The sequence below is a fragment of the Oncorhynchus mykiss genome, chromosome 7, assembly GCF_057628025.1.
Source record: "Oncorhynchus mykiss isolate SJ-2025 chromosome 7, ASM5762802v1, whole genome shotgun sequence".
Lineage (NCBI taxonomy): Eukaryota > Metazoa > Chordata > Actinopteri > Salmoniformes > Salmonidae > Oncorhynchus > Oncorhynchus mykiss.
Genome location: NC_143028.1, coordinates 14,071,924 through 14,091,483, shown reverse-complemented (window position 1 = coordinate 14,091,483; position 19,560 = coordinate 14,071,924). Strand labels below are relative to the sequence as shown.

The 19,560-nt window shown below is 41.3% G+C and overlaps 1 protein-coding gene across 1 annotated transcript; it reads right to left on the bottom strand.

The window, feature by feature from the left end:
• Positions 1–740: 740 nt before the first annotated feature.
• On the bottom strand, positions 741–12,375 carry LOC110527442 (SLIT and NTRK-like protein 6). Its single transcript, XM_021608711.3, has 2 exons — positions 11,875–12,375; positions 741–5,396 (listed from the first exon to the last, which is right to left on the bottom strand). Exon 2 carries the CDS (start codon positions 5,378–5,380, stop codon positions 2,885–2,887), a length of 2,496 nt encoding a protein of 831 aa, XP_021464386.3. The 5' UTR covers positions 5,381–5,396; positions 11,875–12,375; the 3' UTR covers positions 741–2,884.
• Positions 12,376–19,560: the final 7,185 nt, after the last annotated feature.

Genomic DNA, 19,560 nt, shown 5'->3' with positions numbered 1-19,560 from the left:
AGAAGGGGGGCCGTGTGAGCAGTTTTAGTTCTGTCAATTATGATGTATAATGGAAGCACCGGAACAGCCTACTAAATCACCAGCTAGGATGGAAATGGAAGTCGTGTGGAGCAGTGCAGAGGGGATTTTCTATACCCCATTGTTGTGCAGTAATTAAGCACTGTGGATAAGCAATCTCAGAAGGGGGTCCAATAATGCAAGGGGGAAATGACAGACTTGTGTTTGCAAGGCAGAGAACTGGAAAGACTTGACATGCCATATTGGGCGATGAGGGAAGCCAGGCTTGAGCATGGATTTGACACGAAAGAGATTTTCGGTGTGTGCGTCTGTGAAGATATATATAGCAATTCATTTGAAATGCTACTTGGAGTAAAATGACCAGGATGAACCTACCTATTAGCTTGATTTATTCAAACAACCACACAGATGGTATATAATGCTGTGCTGTATGTCCATGGGAGGAATACAGAACATGCAGCAGTATTGGGGACATGCATAAGAGTGTGAATAACAATGTAATGTCATTACTATCTTAAGTGCCCTCTGTGCAGGATAGCATCATTTCACCCACTCCCCTGTTGAGCACGTAATGTGCTATAATATTAGATGTTTGGTCACTTTTATGCTAAACTCATGACAGAATGTAGTCTTTTTGCAACAGGCTTTGCAATATACCTGCAAGCAATCTGTTTAGAGGACTGAAGAGCTTACCTATTGTATTGAATCTGGATTGTTCAAAGTTTGCAGTATTGCAATTCTTTATTTACATTTAATACATGTTCATCTGCACAACACTGAAGGCACAAAATAACAGAATGTGTGACATATATACAAAAATTACAGAATAAATAATTATCTACATTGGTATAAAATAAAGTTGACATAAAACATTTTCAGAGTTGAACAGGGTTGCTTACTCGATCAGAATAATAAAGTGAACGCATATCCTGAACATTTATCATGCTGAGAGAAACTGGTCAGTTGCGTTTTGTAAAAATGACACTCATACAAAGGTTCTTACACATCAGTAGTTCTGTCCCCTTCAGTAGCAGGAAAGGAACAATGATAAACAGAAATTTCTGTTGAAAAGTAAGTTGATTGTCATGCACCAGCTTTTTAAAATGGCATTTGATTAGTGCAATGCATTTCTTCTGTACAGATGCAAGATATGATTTATATATGTACTGGGACTTTTAAGTGCTAAGTTTGGGGAAAATGGATTTGTATAAACATGTTCCCACTGGTTGGAATACAAAATGTGGTATTGAAATAATGCAAGGGCTAAATCTAATGAACGACAGCACTAATGTGCACTCCATTGCGACTCAGAATACATGTTGGCATTTTGTTGAGTCTACGGCATTTTGAGCATGCTGATTATGGCATATGATTGAAACAGCCTGACAGAATTTATGGAAAACAATGAGGCCTACCAAAGATCTAAGCTGAACTGGTAACAAAAACTTACCCCTGCCGTACTTATTTGCCTTCCCGATAATTACATTTGGGAAAGATATGTTATACCAGCAACTTCAAGTGCTGTCTGTCTACAGTGCCTTGCAAAAGTATTCACTCCCCTTAACATGTTTTCCATTTTGTTGCCTTACAACCTGGAAATAAAATTGATTTTGGGCGGGGGGGGGGGGGGGGGTTGTATCATTTGATTTACACAACATGCCTACCACTTTGAAGATACAAAATACACATCCAGACACTGGGATTTTTGCTCATTCTTCAAGGCAAAACTGCTCCAGCTCCTTCAAGTTAGATGGGTTCCGCTGGTGTACAGCAATCTTTAAGTCATATCACCAATTCTCAATTGGATTGAGGTCTGGGCTTTGACTAGGCCATTCCAAGACATTTAAATGTTTCCCCTTAAACCACTCGAGTGTTGCTTTAGCAGTATGCTTAGGGTCATTGTCCTTCTTGAGCCGTCCCAGGCTCAAATCTCTAGAAGACTGAAACAGGTTTCCCTCAAGAATTTCCCTGTATTTAGCGCCATCCATCATTCCTTCAATTCTGACCAGTTTCCCAGTCCCTGCCGATGAAGAACATCCCCACAGCATGATGCTGCCACCACCATGCTTCACTGTGGGGATGCTTTTCTCGGGGTAATGGGAGGTGGGTTTGCACCAGACATAGAATTTTCCTTGATGACCAAAAAGCAAAATGTTAGTCTCATCTGACCAGAGTACCTTCTTCCATATGATTGGGGAGTCTCCCACATGCCTTTTTGCGAACACCAAACGTGTCTGACCTTTTTCTGGCCACAACTTTGTCCCTGATCTGTTTGGATTGCTCCTTGGTCTTCATGGTGCCCCTTGCTTAGTGGTGTTGCAGACTCTGGGTCCTTTAAGAACAGGTGTATATACACTGAGATCATGTGACAGATCATGTGACATTTAAAGTCCACCTGTGTGCAATCTAACTAATTATGTGACATTATGTGACTTCTGAAAGTAATTGGTTGCACCAGATATTATTTAGGGGCTTCATAGCAAAGGGAGTGAATACATATGCACGCACCACTTTTCTATTTTCTCTTTTTTTTTTATTTTATGAAACAAGTTTTTTTATTTTATTTCACTTCACCAATTTAGACTATTTTGTGTATTTCCATTACATGAAATCCAATTTAAATTACAGGTTGTAATGCAACAAAATAGTAAAAACGGCAAGGGGGATGAATACTTTTGCAAGGTACTGTATAGGAAAACAAAACACCAAAGAAATTGCCAAATATACATTACATTCTGTGCTACAAATGACTTGTATGTCCAAGACCGCTGTGGGATATGTAGGTCTTCGACTGAAAATATAAGATGGCAGTTTTGGACAAGGCACTTGTGGAGTTGAATATAAAACCATTAATTGTATTTTTATATCAGTTAAATGCAGTTTGATGCTCCAGAACCTCCAAATAATCTGGCTCGGTGTGTAGGTTAGCTTTGAGTTCAAAGTACTCGTTTTTCGTTTGTTCCACCATGACCTTCCTCGGTCTCGACAACATAATAGTCTCCATTAATTTCAGTTCCTCGTGGTGTCCTGGAACCTGCATCTCTACCGTTGGTTGTAGCTGGGACATGTTTTTCCTGAGGTATTCAGTAATTCCGAGCTGCTGCAGCTCCCTAACCCTCTCCCTCTCTAGTATGTTTTTATAGAGGGAGCTCGCATCGCCGAGTGTTACGAACTCAGTTGGGCAGTCTGACGTCACAGCTCTGAACTTCAAATTAGAGCCTGTAAGAGGCGAAGTATTCTCTGTCTCCATGATGCTACGACAGATGTGCTTTGGTTCGTCCAGTTCATTGAGGTCGGACTCATATTCTTTATGCTGAGTGCAGTAGGTGGGGTTGCGGCAGATCTGGACGATGGGGCTGTGTGAGCGCTCATCGTACACGGTGCTTCCGGTCCTCTGCCCCAGTGTGTGGTGGGTGGTTTTCTGGCCGTACATACTGTATTGCAGGTGGATGGGGCTGCTGCTCTCCCGCGGCTGCTCCTCCGCCTGTTTCTTCTTCACCCTCCTTCGCCGTCTGTGCACGAGGAATGCCACAATCCCTGCTGAACAGAAGATGACCATGAGGAAGATGACGAGCAAGCTAAGGATCAGAACGGAGAGCGGAACTGAGTCCGTGATTGAGCTGAAGAAACCACTCCTAGAGCCGTCAGTCGCCACTGTGGTTGTCTCGTCCTCATCCGTGGGCAAGGAGTAGGTCACTAGGCCTCGGCACAGCAACTCGTTTCTAAGGGCCCTCAGCTCAGCCTTCGACACTTTTCTCGGTGTGTGACACAAAATGGAACCTATGATTGTGTCCTTCCTCAGCTTCTCAACCCACTGTTTGAGACTGATTAAGTCACAGCTGCAGTCCCAGGGGTTGTCCTCTAAATAAATCTGCTCTAAAGAGTCAAGCTGGTCCAGCACGTTGCTTACAGGCAGGTGCATGAGCAGATTTTTTCTCAGGTTCAGTTTGGTGAGGGGCACGTTGCGAAATATCTGCAATGGGAGACTAGTCAGCAGATTGTTATTCAAAGACAAGAGTTTGAGATTTGGCAAAGGATTAAAAGCTCCTGGAACAATTTCTTTGATAATGTTATATTCCAAATATAGGTATTCAAGGTTGTGGAGTCCAATGAACATGGTCGCGGAAAGGGTTTCAATTCTGTTGCCGTTGAGATAAAGTTTTTTCAAATTGCTTAAGCTGAGAAAAGTTTCATTGTCAATGTAATCAATTCGATTGTTGGCTAAATTCAATAACTCTAAACCGTCATATGTGACAAAGTCATATTTCAACAGTCTCTGAATCATGTTTCCTGTGAGCACCAGCTTGGTAGGGCTTTGCTCAAGTATTCCAATATCTGAAATCCGTTGAATCCCTCTATCCTGACAATGCATTAAAAACCCAGCCACAGGGTGATTGTGACAAGAACAGTGCTCCACACAAGGACTCCCTGGAACATAAGAAGGTGTCGGAATCTTTACGACACCCTCTAATTTCGGAATCTCTGCCACTTTGGAAGACGGAGTGACCACCATGTCCAGTGACTTGGAAGGCTCTTCTAAGTTGATATCAGCGTGAGAGGGGCAGAGAACATCCCGTTTGATTTTGGCCAGGATGGTGCCCCTGAGGTGGTGGGGGCTGCTGCAGACCACCTCCCCAATGGCCGACTGGGCCCGCATGTTCTCCATCCAGATCTTCAGGTGAAGAATCTCACAATCGCACATCCAGTCGTTGTCCTCCAGAAGAAGCTCCATGATCCGCCCAATGTGCTCCAGGAAGCCAACGTAAGGCAGGGTCTGTAACTGGTTCCCCCGCAGGTCCAAGTGGGTGAGCGGAACAAACCGGAAAATATTGCTGGGAAGAAACTTGATGGCGTTGTCGTTGAGGATCAGAACTTTGAGGCGGATGAGTTTGCTGAAAGCCCCCGGCTCGACCACGCGGATGAAGTTTGTGTCCGCCTGGAGAAACTCCAAATTTACCAAGCCGTGAAAAGTGTCTTCCTTCAACGTGACCAGGAAATTACTGTTGATGTGGAGCTTCTTCAAGGAGCCCAGTGCACTAAAGACCCCAGGTTCAAGCTCTTGTATGCTATTAGCCCCGAGATGAAGTGAAACGGCATTCTTTAAACCTTCCAAGTCTTCTGCATTCAACTCCACCAAGTCGTTTTTGTACAGATTGAGGTGGAAAGGTAGAGCTGACGGCACTTTGATTTGGGAGATCTTGCTGATATTTCTCTCCTCACAGTTAAGATACAGGATGCCATCTTTTTCTTCACAAGTACACAATGAGTCACAGGATTCACTCAGAAATACCTTGGAGGGCTGGATGTCTTGGAAACAAGCAGCAGCGAAAAATGAGCAAAGGAAAAGGATGCGGGGTAGCATTTTCTGTCCGTTGTATCTGCAAAGCATAAAGAAGGACAGAGGGAGGGAGGGAAGAGAGGGAGAGAAAGATGTTACCAAATGTAATGGACTTGGAAAACAACAAAAACATGGATTAAGTCAATCACAAGCATTTGTTTACATATTTTTGCTATAAGTATCTTAACTACTTTGATTAGATTATCAGTCCCTTTAGACAGACAATAAAGCATGGTCTCCTATTATAGAAATACATGGACCATTCTTTCCGAACTGTGCATATATACTTTTAATCCTGGATCATAAGATCAATGTAATTCTCACAGTATAGAAAATTAAGTTGAAACTGAACACACAGTCAATTTTAAATGAATTATGCATTGATGTATCATATGCATGAAGGGAGCATACAGTTATCTTTGAAGGAATGTGAGGAATTCATATTCTTTAAAACATGCATGGCCTAGTGAACATTGGAATCTTGTTTACATGGCCACACTACCTCATATACAAGGTAATGTAGAAAACTTCATGTTTAAATAATACACTTGGGTATGGCCTAGAATAGATTTGATCCATGTTTTTAACCCAAGAAGAGCCAGCGTCAAATAAAATGTTTTTTTCCCTCAAATGAGCAAACATCTTTTCTCACCCACGCGATTTTCCTTTTCGAAATCTTTCACACAGCAATGTGTGATCATCACACGAAGCGATGCGATTTCATTGATTCTCCCTAGATGCCGAACTAGCTTGATACTGTAGGTTGGGTGTATTGTGAGGAATGACAGACCTCACACTGTTGGATGACAGCGCTGCACTGCATTGGTGGAAAAAATAAATAAATCACTGATCAAAGACTGAATGCTTTATCACTAAATGCTTTATGTGGATGGGGGGGTAAAAAAAAATACAAGATAAAAAAATAAAATATATATACACTTTTGAAAAGTGACTGGGTGTATTATACATGGATGACAACAGGGTCAGGAGAGTGGAGAAAAAAAAACAGCCCCACATCTATTTTCAGAATCAAATGTGTATAGCTTGTGGTGAAGCAACTACACAGATCCATTGGAGGCCAGTGAAGCCTTATAATGCCTTCTCATGCATGTAAGCAAGGCCAACTCATCACCAAGCAGTTACTCTGCTAGTGGGAGGTCATAAAAAAATGTACTGGGAAAATAGTGCACTCTGAACGAAGGAAAAAAAAAAAAAAAAAGCGAAATACCTCGGAAATAAAACGTGTATCACTCGTCCCATGCAGCCCGTGTAATATACACAATGATCCTTGTCCATATATCGCCAGACAAATAGGTCATTTACACTGTTTGTTCCATGTACTTCATATTGCTCTCAAGTGCAATCTGTTAGGCCGAGTGCTCGCACCAAAATGTGGTTCCCGCTTGATGATTCCATAGCACCCTTATCCTGCATCACTGATTGTGTTTTAACAACTGCAGCAGGTAGCCTAGCGGTTAAGGGTGTTGGGCCAGTAACCAGAAGGTAGTTGGTTCGAATCCCTGAGCTGACTAGGTGAAAAATCTGTCAAAATGTCGTTGAGCAAGGCACTTAACCCTAATTGTCCCTGTAAGTCGATGTAGATAAGCGTGTCTGCTAAATGACTCAAATGTAAATGTCACAGTGGTGTGGAATATTCACAATGTAGTATATCAACCCTGTTAGTAAGTCATAGCTGTATTTTCCGAAAGCTATGATTGGCTATTGCCATTTGAGACCCTTGTTTGTCCATTTAAATTGATTTGCGGTGACTGATGCTCCTAATACTTCTCCTCTGCCCGAGCAGAGCAGTTTACCTGGCACTGATATAGCCTTGAAGACTCATCCTCGGTAAAGGGGAATGACATGCATGCTAAAGCGTTAATCATTATCTCATATAGCTGCTCTTTTCTGCCTATAAGCATTGTAGACGCAGGATACAAACGTTACCGCTACTTCTATGGCTACCACTACTTCTACTGCTACCACTGTTACTGCTACCGCTACCGTTACTTCTACTGCTACTGCTACTACTACTGTTAGTTCTACCGTTACTGCTACCACTACTGCTACCACTACTGTTACTTCTACCACTACTGCTACTTCTACCGCTACTTCTACCACTACTGCTACCACTACTGTTACTGCTACTGCTACCGTTACTTCTACTGCTACCACTACTGCTAATGCTACCACTACTGTTAGTTCTACCGTTACTGCTACCACTACTGCTACCACTACTGTTACTTCTACTGCTACCACTACTGCTGCTGCTACCACTACTACTGTTACTTCTACCGCTACTTCTACCACTACTGTTACTTCTACCACTACCGTTACTTCTACCGCTAGCGCTACTTCTACTGCTACCGCTACTGTTACTTCTACTGCTACCGCTACTGTTACTTCTACTGCTACCGCTACTGTTACTTCTACTGCTACCGCTACTGTTACTGTTACTTCTACTAATACCACCATCAACAACACTAACAAGACTACTATTGTACTCCCTAAGTGTACAAAACATGCTCTTTCCATGACAGACTGACCAGGTGAAAGCTATGATCCCTTATTGATGTCATCTGTTAAATCCACTGTAAATCCGTGTAGATGAAGGGGAAGAGACAGGTTAAAGAAGGATGTTTAACCCTTGAGACAATTGAGACATGGATTGTGGAGTGCCTTTGAACCGCATATGGTAGTAGGTGCCAGGCGCACCGATTTGAGTGTGTCAAGAACTGCAGCGCTGCTGGGTTTTTCATGCTCAACAGCTCCCCGTGTGTATCAAGAATAGTACACCTCCCAAAGGATATCCAGCCAACATGACACAACTGTGGGAAGCATTGGAGTCAACAAGGGCCAGGATCCCTGTGGAACGCTTTCAACATCTTGTAGAGTCTATGCCCCAACGAATTGAGGCTGTTCTGAGGGCAAAAGAGTGTGCAACTCAATATTAGGAAGGTGTTCCTACTGTTTTGTACACTCAGTGTATAATTATGGGTGGTTATGAAAGGCTTCTGTATTTTACATAATAATGGAATGGCCAAGATTTCTCTTAATCACTATGAACAGAGGCTTTGACTTTCACAGAAATATACCCAATATATTCCACATTTTGGCATTTCTTCCAGAGCAGGTGGTCTTCCAAAGCAATGTCATCCATTATACAACCAAACACTGATGCCCCACCACAACATTGATAACGGACACACAGCGGCTGAGCGATAGCAGGCGTCCATGATGCTGCAAACCCCAGCTCCACTCAGGTGGCCAATCTTGCACACACACACAGCTGATCCCCCGATGAGATAGCTATAATTGGTGCCTGATCGATAGACGCCACCGTGCACAGGGCTTGCCACAATAAACAATGCAGCACATACACACAGTGTGCTCGGCTGGTGCGCCCCACCTCGTTGATAGCGAGCATATGCGTGATATGCTAATAATAGCAGCACGACACCAGTTCCCCTGATAAAGACGATTTAGCAGGCATGCATTTCAAAAGGTCTGTTAACTAATTTGGTGCAATTGTTTTTCACAAGGATTATCAGTCAGATGTACCAAGTGACTTTAAATATGTTTAGCAAGATAGACATGTGCAGACGTGCGAAACATTGTCACAATCAAGGCACTTGGCTCTGCAGTAATGTAAAACAGTACACAGCAGAATCTGGACCAAAGGAATACCCCTCCCTTACTCCCTAGTTAGACCAGACATGTATTATTATTCTGTTTTAAAAGGAGACTTTGGATGAGGCCATTTGAGAATATCACACACACTGACAGAAGCCGTCATTGGGTTATATAGGGCCCGTGATTTGTTTAAGAGTTGTCTTTACTCAAGTCATTAAGGTAAAAGGAAAGAAGATCTTCCATAATAGCACTGAGCTGCATGACCAAAACCACAGACATGCCCAAACCTGGGAGATCTTGTAAAACTAGTCAACTTTAAATGACTCATGATAAATAACTTTGACAAGTGGCTATCTTTCCTCACCACACAAAGTAGGGACAGTAAAAGTCTCAACACATTTTGTTTTCTACAGAAGCATCATCCAAAATGACGTGATGTTGAAATCTCCTAACGTAGCCTAGTCGTTGGTATCCTTTTAATCTGTGTAGATCCATTACACAAGCCAAGATTAGAACACTTAAACCCAACCCAAAACAAAAGGCTGTGATTTCAGTATAATCACTTTGTACAACATAAACATGACATTTTCAAGTCACATACACCACCTTGCCAGTCTCAAATCAACACCATGATTCAAATGACCCCTCTGGATAGATAAGTGCTTTTAGTTTATGATTATGTATTTCTGCATGGTGTATGGTATTGGCATTTGTGTATTGACATACACACCGAGTGGACAAAGCATTAAGGACACCTGCTCTTTCCATGACATAGACTGACCAGATGAAGACTTCGACTGACCGGTCACTTGTTAAATCCACTTTATTCAGTTTAGATGAAGGGGACGAGACAGGTTAAAGAAGGAGTTTTAAGACTAGAGACAATTGAGACATGGATTGTGTGTGTGTGTCATCCAGAAGGTGAATGGGCATGACAACATATTTAAGTGCCTTTGAACAGGTATGGTAGTAGGTGCCAAGCATTGGAGCATCCCAGCTTCCCTGTGGAACGCTTTCGATACCTTGTAGAGTCTATGCCCCCAATGAAATGAGGCGGTTCTAAGGGCAAAGGGGGGCACAACTCAGTATTAGGAAGGTGTTCCTAATGTTTGGCATACTCAGGGTATGTTCACCATTTGCAATATGACCTCTAATTGCTTATTTAGTTATATTATGGAGCCATAGTGTTGAAAGCTAAGGACCACAGTGTCTCTGTACAGAAGTAGATTAGCCAGCAGACTGGAGGCTAGACTATAGGTTGTTACTGCTGCACACCGGATGCTACGCTCATGGCTGAAGGACTCTAAGGGAGGCAAGGCAGAGAGAAACTCAACTCGAAAGCCATGAGAGCAAATTAGGAGCTTCTGCACACTATATTGTGCAGTGCATGAAAATGCACCCGGTGGAGGACCTCTGCGCAATGTTCCCAGGCCAATTAATGGAAGGACAGTTCCCTATTCCAGTGTATTGGAAGTGATGTGCTTGCCCTACAGGGAAACCACTACTCCCACTAACATCTATAGAGACGTCACCATGGTCCTCAGTCCCACAGTCCACGGATGATATTTACATTCGATCATTCAAGACTGACGAAAGGTGACCCATTGCAACTATTTCATAAGGTCTGCATGTGTGTGTGTTTGATTGTTTGTTTGTTTTTTTCCTGATCTTTGAGGGGGGGTGGGGGGGGATGATTTGCACCTCCATTAATTAATACTCAATGACTTGCCGAATCAGGAATACAGTTAGTGGGTGTTCACGGGTGATTAGTCCAAATGGGAATTTACATGATCCTACCAGAGCAGGAATACAATCTAGCACAATAACCATATATTGTAACCACTTTCTTCATGCTTTAAGTTAGATGTCAATGCACAGTGAGTGCATAAATGTGATGACCAACTCAACTTGGTCATCCTTTAGCTCAAAGACCATGCACTTACATGGAATCCATAGTCACATTTTATTCTGTTCCCAATGTATTATATTATTCTACGCATATGGACTAAAATGTCATTAAATTTAAAACCTAGGGCTGTGTATTTTATTTGACACATTCTCAAACAATATTTCATCTGCAGTTACAGTGCACACCTGAGTAATTGCATTCTGATTGCATGGAGGTACCTTCCATGTTAGAGCGACCTTATAAATGCCCCCAGTTATGAGGTAGCCTAACTTAACTGATTTACACACCAAATATGTTGAAATTAGAACGTCTGCACAAATACATTTCGAGTCAAGTAAGCTGGTAAGACTCGTGTGTGCTATAATTACCAATATAAATAGTTCGGGAACATTTTAGGTGAGCATATGCTGAATCATGTTCCAAGGACGATTGATTGTAGTAGGCTAAATCAACGCGTTGCTGGAGATTTGTAGTACGTGCAGCTGAATTTAATGCATGGCGGTGCGCCAGGTGCGCGTAAAAAAACTGAATGTGTCTGTCGACCCAGGTGTAACGTTACTTTAGCTATTTTATTTCGACTAATTCAACTGCCCTCACAAGCTAAATAATTATTGAATCAGACAATCCAATTTGCAAATGGAGGTTAACAATTGTTGAAGTTGTCTTTCCAACTCCAATCTCTAAAAACACAAGCGCTTTGGCCAGAACACTTCCGGACGTTTAAATACAAATATAATACAAATTGATATATCTGTAGGTTATTTGGAGGAAAGCGTGCTCACAGCCTCAGCTAGTCCGATCAAACCTCGACATATCGAACGGACACCTGGATACCACACAAGATAGACGCAGGAAGTTAAAGTGACTATATGTCCTACCAGTCTAAAGAAAGGTTGTCAGCAAACTAATTATAGAAAGTAACGAATTTATAACAATTGTGAGACTTCTCGTTCGGATGATATGATAGGCTACTTACCCGTTGTGCAGAGTGAGAAAGACTGTGGCTAATCCAAATGATGCTTAGGTTAGATAGGTTGATCCATGTGGAGACGTAAGGATGTGAGGCATCAAAAGTCCCCTCAAACCGTTTATTTAAATTTTACAGCATCTTCTTTAGAGAATAGGCTAGGCATACTGGTGTAAATAACGTTTACTTTTGTCACCTCTTGTTTTAGTATTAGACTGTCGGCGTTTACAATCCGGTATTGCAAAGTGTTCGACCCGTCCGAAGCAATTTGGGATGTGTTGGCCTTTCCACTTTATCTTTGATTAATTAATTGATTCATGTAGATCCTTTTTAGTCTCCCTGGTCTGTCCTCTCTGTTAACTTCTTCTGTGCTAAGTTACCAGCCACTAAAGGGTGAGTGTAACTGTAGCGCCTTTTTGGAATACTGAGCCTTAGAATTTGCATGCTTTTGAGCGGTGGAAAGCTCCGAAGTATTGTAGTTGTTCTGGGCTCCTCCCCCCGAGACTCACTGACTTTTATGGCATTGCATGGTGTGGTGGAACGCGTTTAGGAGAAGGTATCTGGTTCTGAAGGTCAGATTGCCCACAGTAACCCTACGAATGTTGATATAATATAATTATTTATCATGTGTATATATAGATTCATTAGAGATTCACCTGCATCTGTAATGTAACTTATTGATCTGCTTCATTTAATGTTTTTGTTTGCGTGAAGATGACTGTTTTGGGGAAACAGTGAATATCACTTTGGGTCATGCAACTGTCAGAAATCGCAGATTCTAAAGTATTTAAATGGTGTGTGTGTGTGTGTGTGTGTGTGTGTGTGTGTGTGTGTGTGTGTAGGCGTGTGCAGACGTGTGCTTTATGACTATGTGTGGTAAGCATGAAACCTAATATTTCAAGTGAACTACAAGGAATGTTTACTGTGCAGGGGTTACCTTGTAAAGGTGTTTACATATGTTTCCTGGTCTCTTGAACTCTCTGTTTTACAGTAAAATAAAGCCTCACCTTGGCTGGCTTTTTACAGTTCCTATCAGGGAAGCTAGCAGTATGCTAGGTGTTCAACACATCATATTTTATTCATTCTCAAAATAACAGGAGACAATGGATATGGTTTCACCCACTAGATATTAAAGACAGTTGACATGTTTGACAGTTGTCATGAATAATGCAATGTAAATGTGTTTAGGACACCCGCATTGACAATGTGTTCTCATCCTGAAAGCACATAGATACACATTATTGGTTATTTACATTCCATCAACACTAGCAGTTAGTGTATTCTTTCCATTACAATTCTACCTGTCACTCACTGAGGCCTCATACAATAAGAAGTTATGTGTGAAGGTGTAGAGCTAAGACAGCTAAGGAATCATCCTTAAAACGACTGTCCGTACACAGTCTATGATACAATGGCCTATACATACAAACAGATTGAACTCTGTGCATACTTCATCCTAAGTGAAAGATCAATGGTTGCATTTTCTGGTCAGTAGTGCCTGAGCTTGGATGGGATCTGACTCTAATTGAACCTCATAGTTCTATACCATTACTATATCTCTGTCTGATTGTGTCAGGCGCATTTGTAATCTGTTCAAAGAATGATTCTCTGATCTGAAGATGCTCAAAGAATGATTCTCTGATCTGAAGATGCTCAAAGAATGATTCTCTGATCTGAAGATGCATTGGGCTTCACTTACAATATTATACTCTCATGGGGTAAGATATTTAGATAACTCCTGGAATAATCCATCTGTAGTTAAATTATTTAGTCCAACATTTGTTCATTTGGTTTACTGCTTCGTAAACATCTCATTTGATTCAGAATTGGTCCCCAAGTTAAGTAAATTACAGTTATCCGAATCCTCATGAAAAGCTTAGAAAGTAGAGGTCTTGGAGGTTTTTGAATGAGACTGGTTCAATATTTGAAGATATAGCTAGAATTCAATCAAAGTTGCACGGTAAGCCATTGGGGCTTGTCGTTTGAATCACAGATGTGGACTGTTTACGTTTGTGTGCATTAACGCACGTTTATGTTTTCTGTGGTTTGAGGCATTATCCGCTATTGATTGAATTTCAGTCTTTCAGGTAAATATCTGACAAAATATCAATATGCAGGTATCACAGAAAGTTTAGAGCCCAGCTGTCTAGCTTCAGTGTTTTCTTATGGTGATGCAAATATAGCACCTTTGAGCAAACTGAATCTCACTGGAAGTTATACATTTGTTGAGAGTTTGTTTGTTTTGACCTGAAGGCACGATATGCCTCATTGTTTTTGTTGACTCTCCCCACACACTGTCACAGTCTGACTCAACCGCGTTACCCCACACTGATCCTCTTTGTCTTCCTCGTAGGCATGTCACTACTGGCCATTTTACATGAGAACCCAAGTTTACCCAGTAGAAATAAGACAACTGGGAAACACTGGGATTTTAATCTGAGTAGGCAACACAGGTGTCTGTAAACTGGTATAACGTCAACCCTGACACCCCCCCAAATGAGTTCAGAGATCATATTCAGGGTATGCATGTTAAACTTATGCCCTAACACACTGATATTGTAGATAACATTTTGATAGTAGAGATCACAGACAATCAATTACAGTATGTACCGAATGTGCACTAATATATGTATCTTTAGGGGACAGTCAAGGTGGTCGCCTGTCTTTATTTGTGATGAAAAATGGTATCAACTGATGCCAAATACATTAAGTATTATATATGTCAATTCAAAGCTTAAGATGACAGCTTCTTCTGACAGTTCCATTATTTATTTTCTCTGTTTCGTTTACAGAGACATATTGGTGACACGACGGAGAGCCTATCTACGTAACTGGTTTCAAGAACCAGCCTTCATCAAACATGAAATTATGACGATGAGGGATGTGAGATGAGTGAGGTTAGTGAGGTGAGCACATCATTTCCCATGATAAGAGACAAATGCACAGGAAGCAGGTCCCAACTTGTCACATTCTCAGTAACTAGCAGAATAACCTGTCCTGGCAGAGATTCACAGTCCAGTAATGCATTAGCCACACTGACAGAGGATTGTTTTCTATGTAGTTGATGGTCCTACAGTAGAGTAGGAAAAGATAAATAAACATTCCTTTACTTCTCTCTGATGCCAGAAGTGTGGGAACATTTGATTTATTGTAGGAATTAGATGGAATTTGTCATCACAATGTAAAAAACATTTGAGAAAATCATAATGGTATTATATTACCGTAATATTTGATAAAAATGTTAATAACAATCGCATAGAAATCATGCACCCACCACTAGCAAATATTACAACTAAGTATATGGGTTATGGGTATTACTGTGCATTGACGGTGCAATACCAGATTCTCAGCACACAGCAATCCGGAAAGACATGTCCTGAAATTCTGACCTTTTCAGTTTCAATCATCAGAGGCAGGCACTAACAATGTGACATACAGGTCCTATAAATCCAGGGGCCACATCCACAAAAGGGTTTCAAAAAAAGGTCCTAGGAATCCTGTTAAAACCTGTTTTAAGACCAAAAAAACTCCCAGCTCAGAGTAGGTTTTAGGAGGATGTTAAGACACTGCTCAGACAGTAAAGTCGACTCTCATCTCTCTCATGACAGTTTGAGGCACCACAAAGTTACCACGGTGACAGGATCTTAATTTGCCCTGTATTGTCACAGCAAAAATTATCCAGTATCAACAGGATTTAAACATTTAGTCCATAATGTCTAACATTTCTTTTCATTAAAGGGGTCAATAATGTTGGTTGATCACTTTGCCTGCCCTTTTTTTCTTGCCTGATATGTTGGCATGCATAACCTTTTTCCGTACCAATTCTGATGGTTGTCAAAAGCGAAATCTTGACAATATCAACGATACAACAAGATGCTCTTCAAACATCACACCATTGAATAACTCTAAAATCGCTTTGGCACACTAGGCGTCGAGTAACAAGCCGATAATGTTGCACACAACGTTTGAAAGGTCTAATCATATTCATCAAACAGAATCAAGGTTAAGATAAGCCATAGATGGCTTCGGTTGGCATGCTCAATTTAGGCATATTTTATAACGACGTGATATTGCGCTCAAGAGGTATAGCTTGAATTAACATAACGTATGAAGTGCAATAATCTGAAGAAAAATAATCTACCTGTTCATGTATTAGCCTAGCGGTTCTAAGTATTTAGGCCTATCGTGTGGAACAGGCCTCGTGTGTAATCATTGTCAAGTGGAAGAGACAAGTGTTGCGTGTAGGTCTAGATGACTTATGGGTTGATCATATAGAAATATCAAAACGTTCTGTCAACAACTCCAAAGCAATTGCATATACCACAGGAGCCACTGCCTCACCCCCTTTTTCGATTATCAAGACACTTGCTGCTAACTCTTAACTGGTTAGGCCAGGTCAAGACGGCTCCTAAATATCTGTCGAATGGGTGGGAGTCTTATGAAGAAAGAGGCTTCATGCATAGCTTTTATTTTCACCTATAAGAGGTGGGAGTACAATGTCTCTATTTTCCGCACTTACAACAAACTTTCTACTCTGAGACACTTTGTGGATACTGACTTAAGATGTGATTATGTGACTCAGACTTCCACATAGTTGTATTGTAAATCCCAATGTCAATATTAATGGGAGATGTGTTGCACTGCAGACCAACACTGAGTGTACAAAACATTAAGGACACCTGCTCTTTCAATGACAGACTGATGAGGTGAATACAGGTGAAAGCTATGATCCCCTATTGATGTCACTTGTTACATCCACTTCAATCAGTGTAGATGAAGGGGAGACGACAGGTTAAAGAAGGACTTTTAAGCTTTAATAGATTTGAGACATGGATTGTGTATGTGCGCCATTCAGAGGGGGAATGGGCAAGACAAAAGATTTAAGCAATACAAAAAAATTGAAGTGCCTTTGAACGGGGAATGGTAGTAGGTGCCACTCAACAGTTTCCTGTGTGTATCAAGAAGGGTCCACCGCCCAAAGGACATCCAGGGTATCCTTAATGTTTTGCACACTCAGTGTACATCTCAAGAAAGGGATTCTGCCGGCCCATGAGTTTATTCATTTGCCTTTGCGTCGTAACAAATGTTTTGCAACAGAAAAACAAAAAAAAAGCGTTAAATATTGTTATTGGACAACAAAGGTCAGAAAGTTCCCTTCTCGTTTCGGCCACATTGCTTCAGTTTGGTCCCTAGTGAATATACCCCAGGCCTACTGCTGCCTTGTCACTGATATGGTTGATTTGTTTTGATTTGTTTGATTTGTTTTTCTGAAGCATCAGTTGAGGACCATTTGGAATAAAACAGTGGAACATCTCCGCATCAAACAAAAAGTTTTTCTGAAAGATTGTAAATGAGACAAAACAGATTGTTCTGTGATCTATTCTTAAATCCATAAAAGTTACAACAGAGTTTGTCAAATTTGACTTTGCTGCTTTCTGATTGTTTTCCAAATAACAAGCATTTAACTATACTATGATGCACATCAACAAAACACTAGGCTGTAGCATGCTGTCTCTTTTTGATGTTGCTTGTGTCAAAGTTCAAATGAGCTCAAAGGCTACCAATGACGAGGGAAGTGAACGTGAAGGTTTGGCATAGTGAGTTGTGTTTCCTGCCCAATAGCAAATAACCTTTAGAGATTTTATCTTTCTCCTTCTTCGTATCATGATTGTTTGTAGTAACACTTTATTTGATTTATCTGGTATAGTATTCCCATTGAACATTTGAAGTAGATGCAGATGTTAAGCAAGTCTAGATGTCGTAATTCAATACGTTTTGAGGTGCCACTCATTGATGCACTATTACCTTTGAGCATCAATTCATTGTGGAACCCCTTGCACATTTCCCTTGTTTTATATAGGCAGCATCATATAGACATTACTAATAGATAATAGAGTGGATAAAATATAGCACTCTAAGAGGATTTTGTTGTCTTTATAGTACGGAATTACACAATTAATTTGAAAACCTGCTGTGAGAAAATAGTGTTTATAATACTATGATGCAAAAACATCTACATTTGTCCTGGACGTGTGTGTGGCTGGTCTATCAGCTCGACTGCACTTGCAGTCTGGGTCATTGCAGTGGCTGCGAATCTGTTGGGATGTAATCTTCAGTGAGAGGAATTGTTGGCAGAACAAATGTGTTATCTGCAAATAGAGAACAGAGATAAAGGGAAATTATGGGGAAAACAATCTAGAAACAGTCCAGAAAAGCTTTGGGTAGGTGACCTGTGAGAAAACTAAAGTTTTCCATGAGCGTCACAGCGTGTGACCAAGTTAGCTCTGCTTTCATTTGGGAAAGCACAAGGTAGAAAAACACTCAAATAATATGATTGCCCAAAGCATACACAAATTGCAGGACACTACTGGGAAATGACAACATTAAAGACAAAATGGATAAACACAGCAACATCCCCAGAAGTGCAACATTTGAAATAAATTAAGCATTTTGTAGAATACCATTAACGGGCAAGGGGGAGAAAGAGGAAGGTTGGGTCAAATTGTTCCATCAACAGGGATAGATAGGCACGATTACACAGGCCCACTGACACTAGGACACAATGTGATATTTTCAGGTCATGTTCAGGCTGCAATGGTGCAATACAGTAGGTTGGCTGTTAGGACTTATTTCAGGATATTGTTGCACATCAGCTGATCAGTATTGGATCTGTTGAGCTCTTGTTTACTGCTTAATGTGACTAATCAAACCTGTGGCATGTATTGAACCCTGAACAATTTAAGACGTAAGCATTAGCCCTGGCAGCTAACACGAGTCTTCAGGTCTCATGCAAAGCTGCCCACCACACAAGTATGTGGGTAAATCTCAATTGTATTTCCTTTAGTCTTCCTGTCCTCTCTCCTCATCTCCTTCGCAAATCGCGTCGGAGAAGGCCAGACGGAAGGAACCTCCAATGCGATTTGAGAAGGAGGCGTGGAGAGAGGACTTGTGGAATCAAGGAAAGAGATTTGAGATTTGTGGTGGGTAACCTTGCATGAGGACTGAAGACTCTTCTTAGCTCCCAGAGCTAATGGCTATGCCTTGGAAGCACCCCGTGCTACACTTAAACCCTCTTTCATCTCTTCCCCCTCTCTGCAGCAGCTGACAGATATCACTTGTGTGATCTGAGTCACATGCACCAACGAGACTGACCGAATATCAAACGAGAGTCACCCAGGCGACTCCAGACTAACTCTGACTGGAAGTGAACAAAAGTCTCCAGGCTCCAGGTTTGAGGATAGTCATCATTCAGGCCTCGTTCGCCAAATTACCTCTGCTACACACTGCTGAATATGAACCTATTATTGACTTAGCAAGCTCACATATAGGCTTTCTATGTGCTGAATCATACTATGCGAACAATAAGAACAGCATGCACAGTAAGATTGATGTTGCTTTTTTGTGGTCATTTTCCAGAAGATTGGACAACGAGACACCTGTCTACACACTTATTACCCCAGAGACGTTCACTTGATACGCTGCTCACTAATAGTCGTGTGACAGACTGTACCTCCCCTTTCACTGAATAGAACAAAAGTTTGAGTACCTGGCAATATCTCCCCTTCCACCGACGAGGACAAAAGAGGACTACCTGGCAATATCCTGTTTATTGTCCCACTGAGGCTTGTTTAATTAAAAATAAACACCTCTTTATGGTCCAAGGTCGCCAATACAATTGGTGTTCTATTGTAAGTG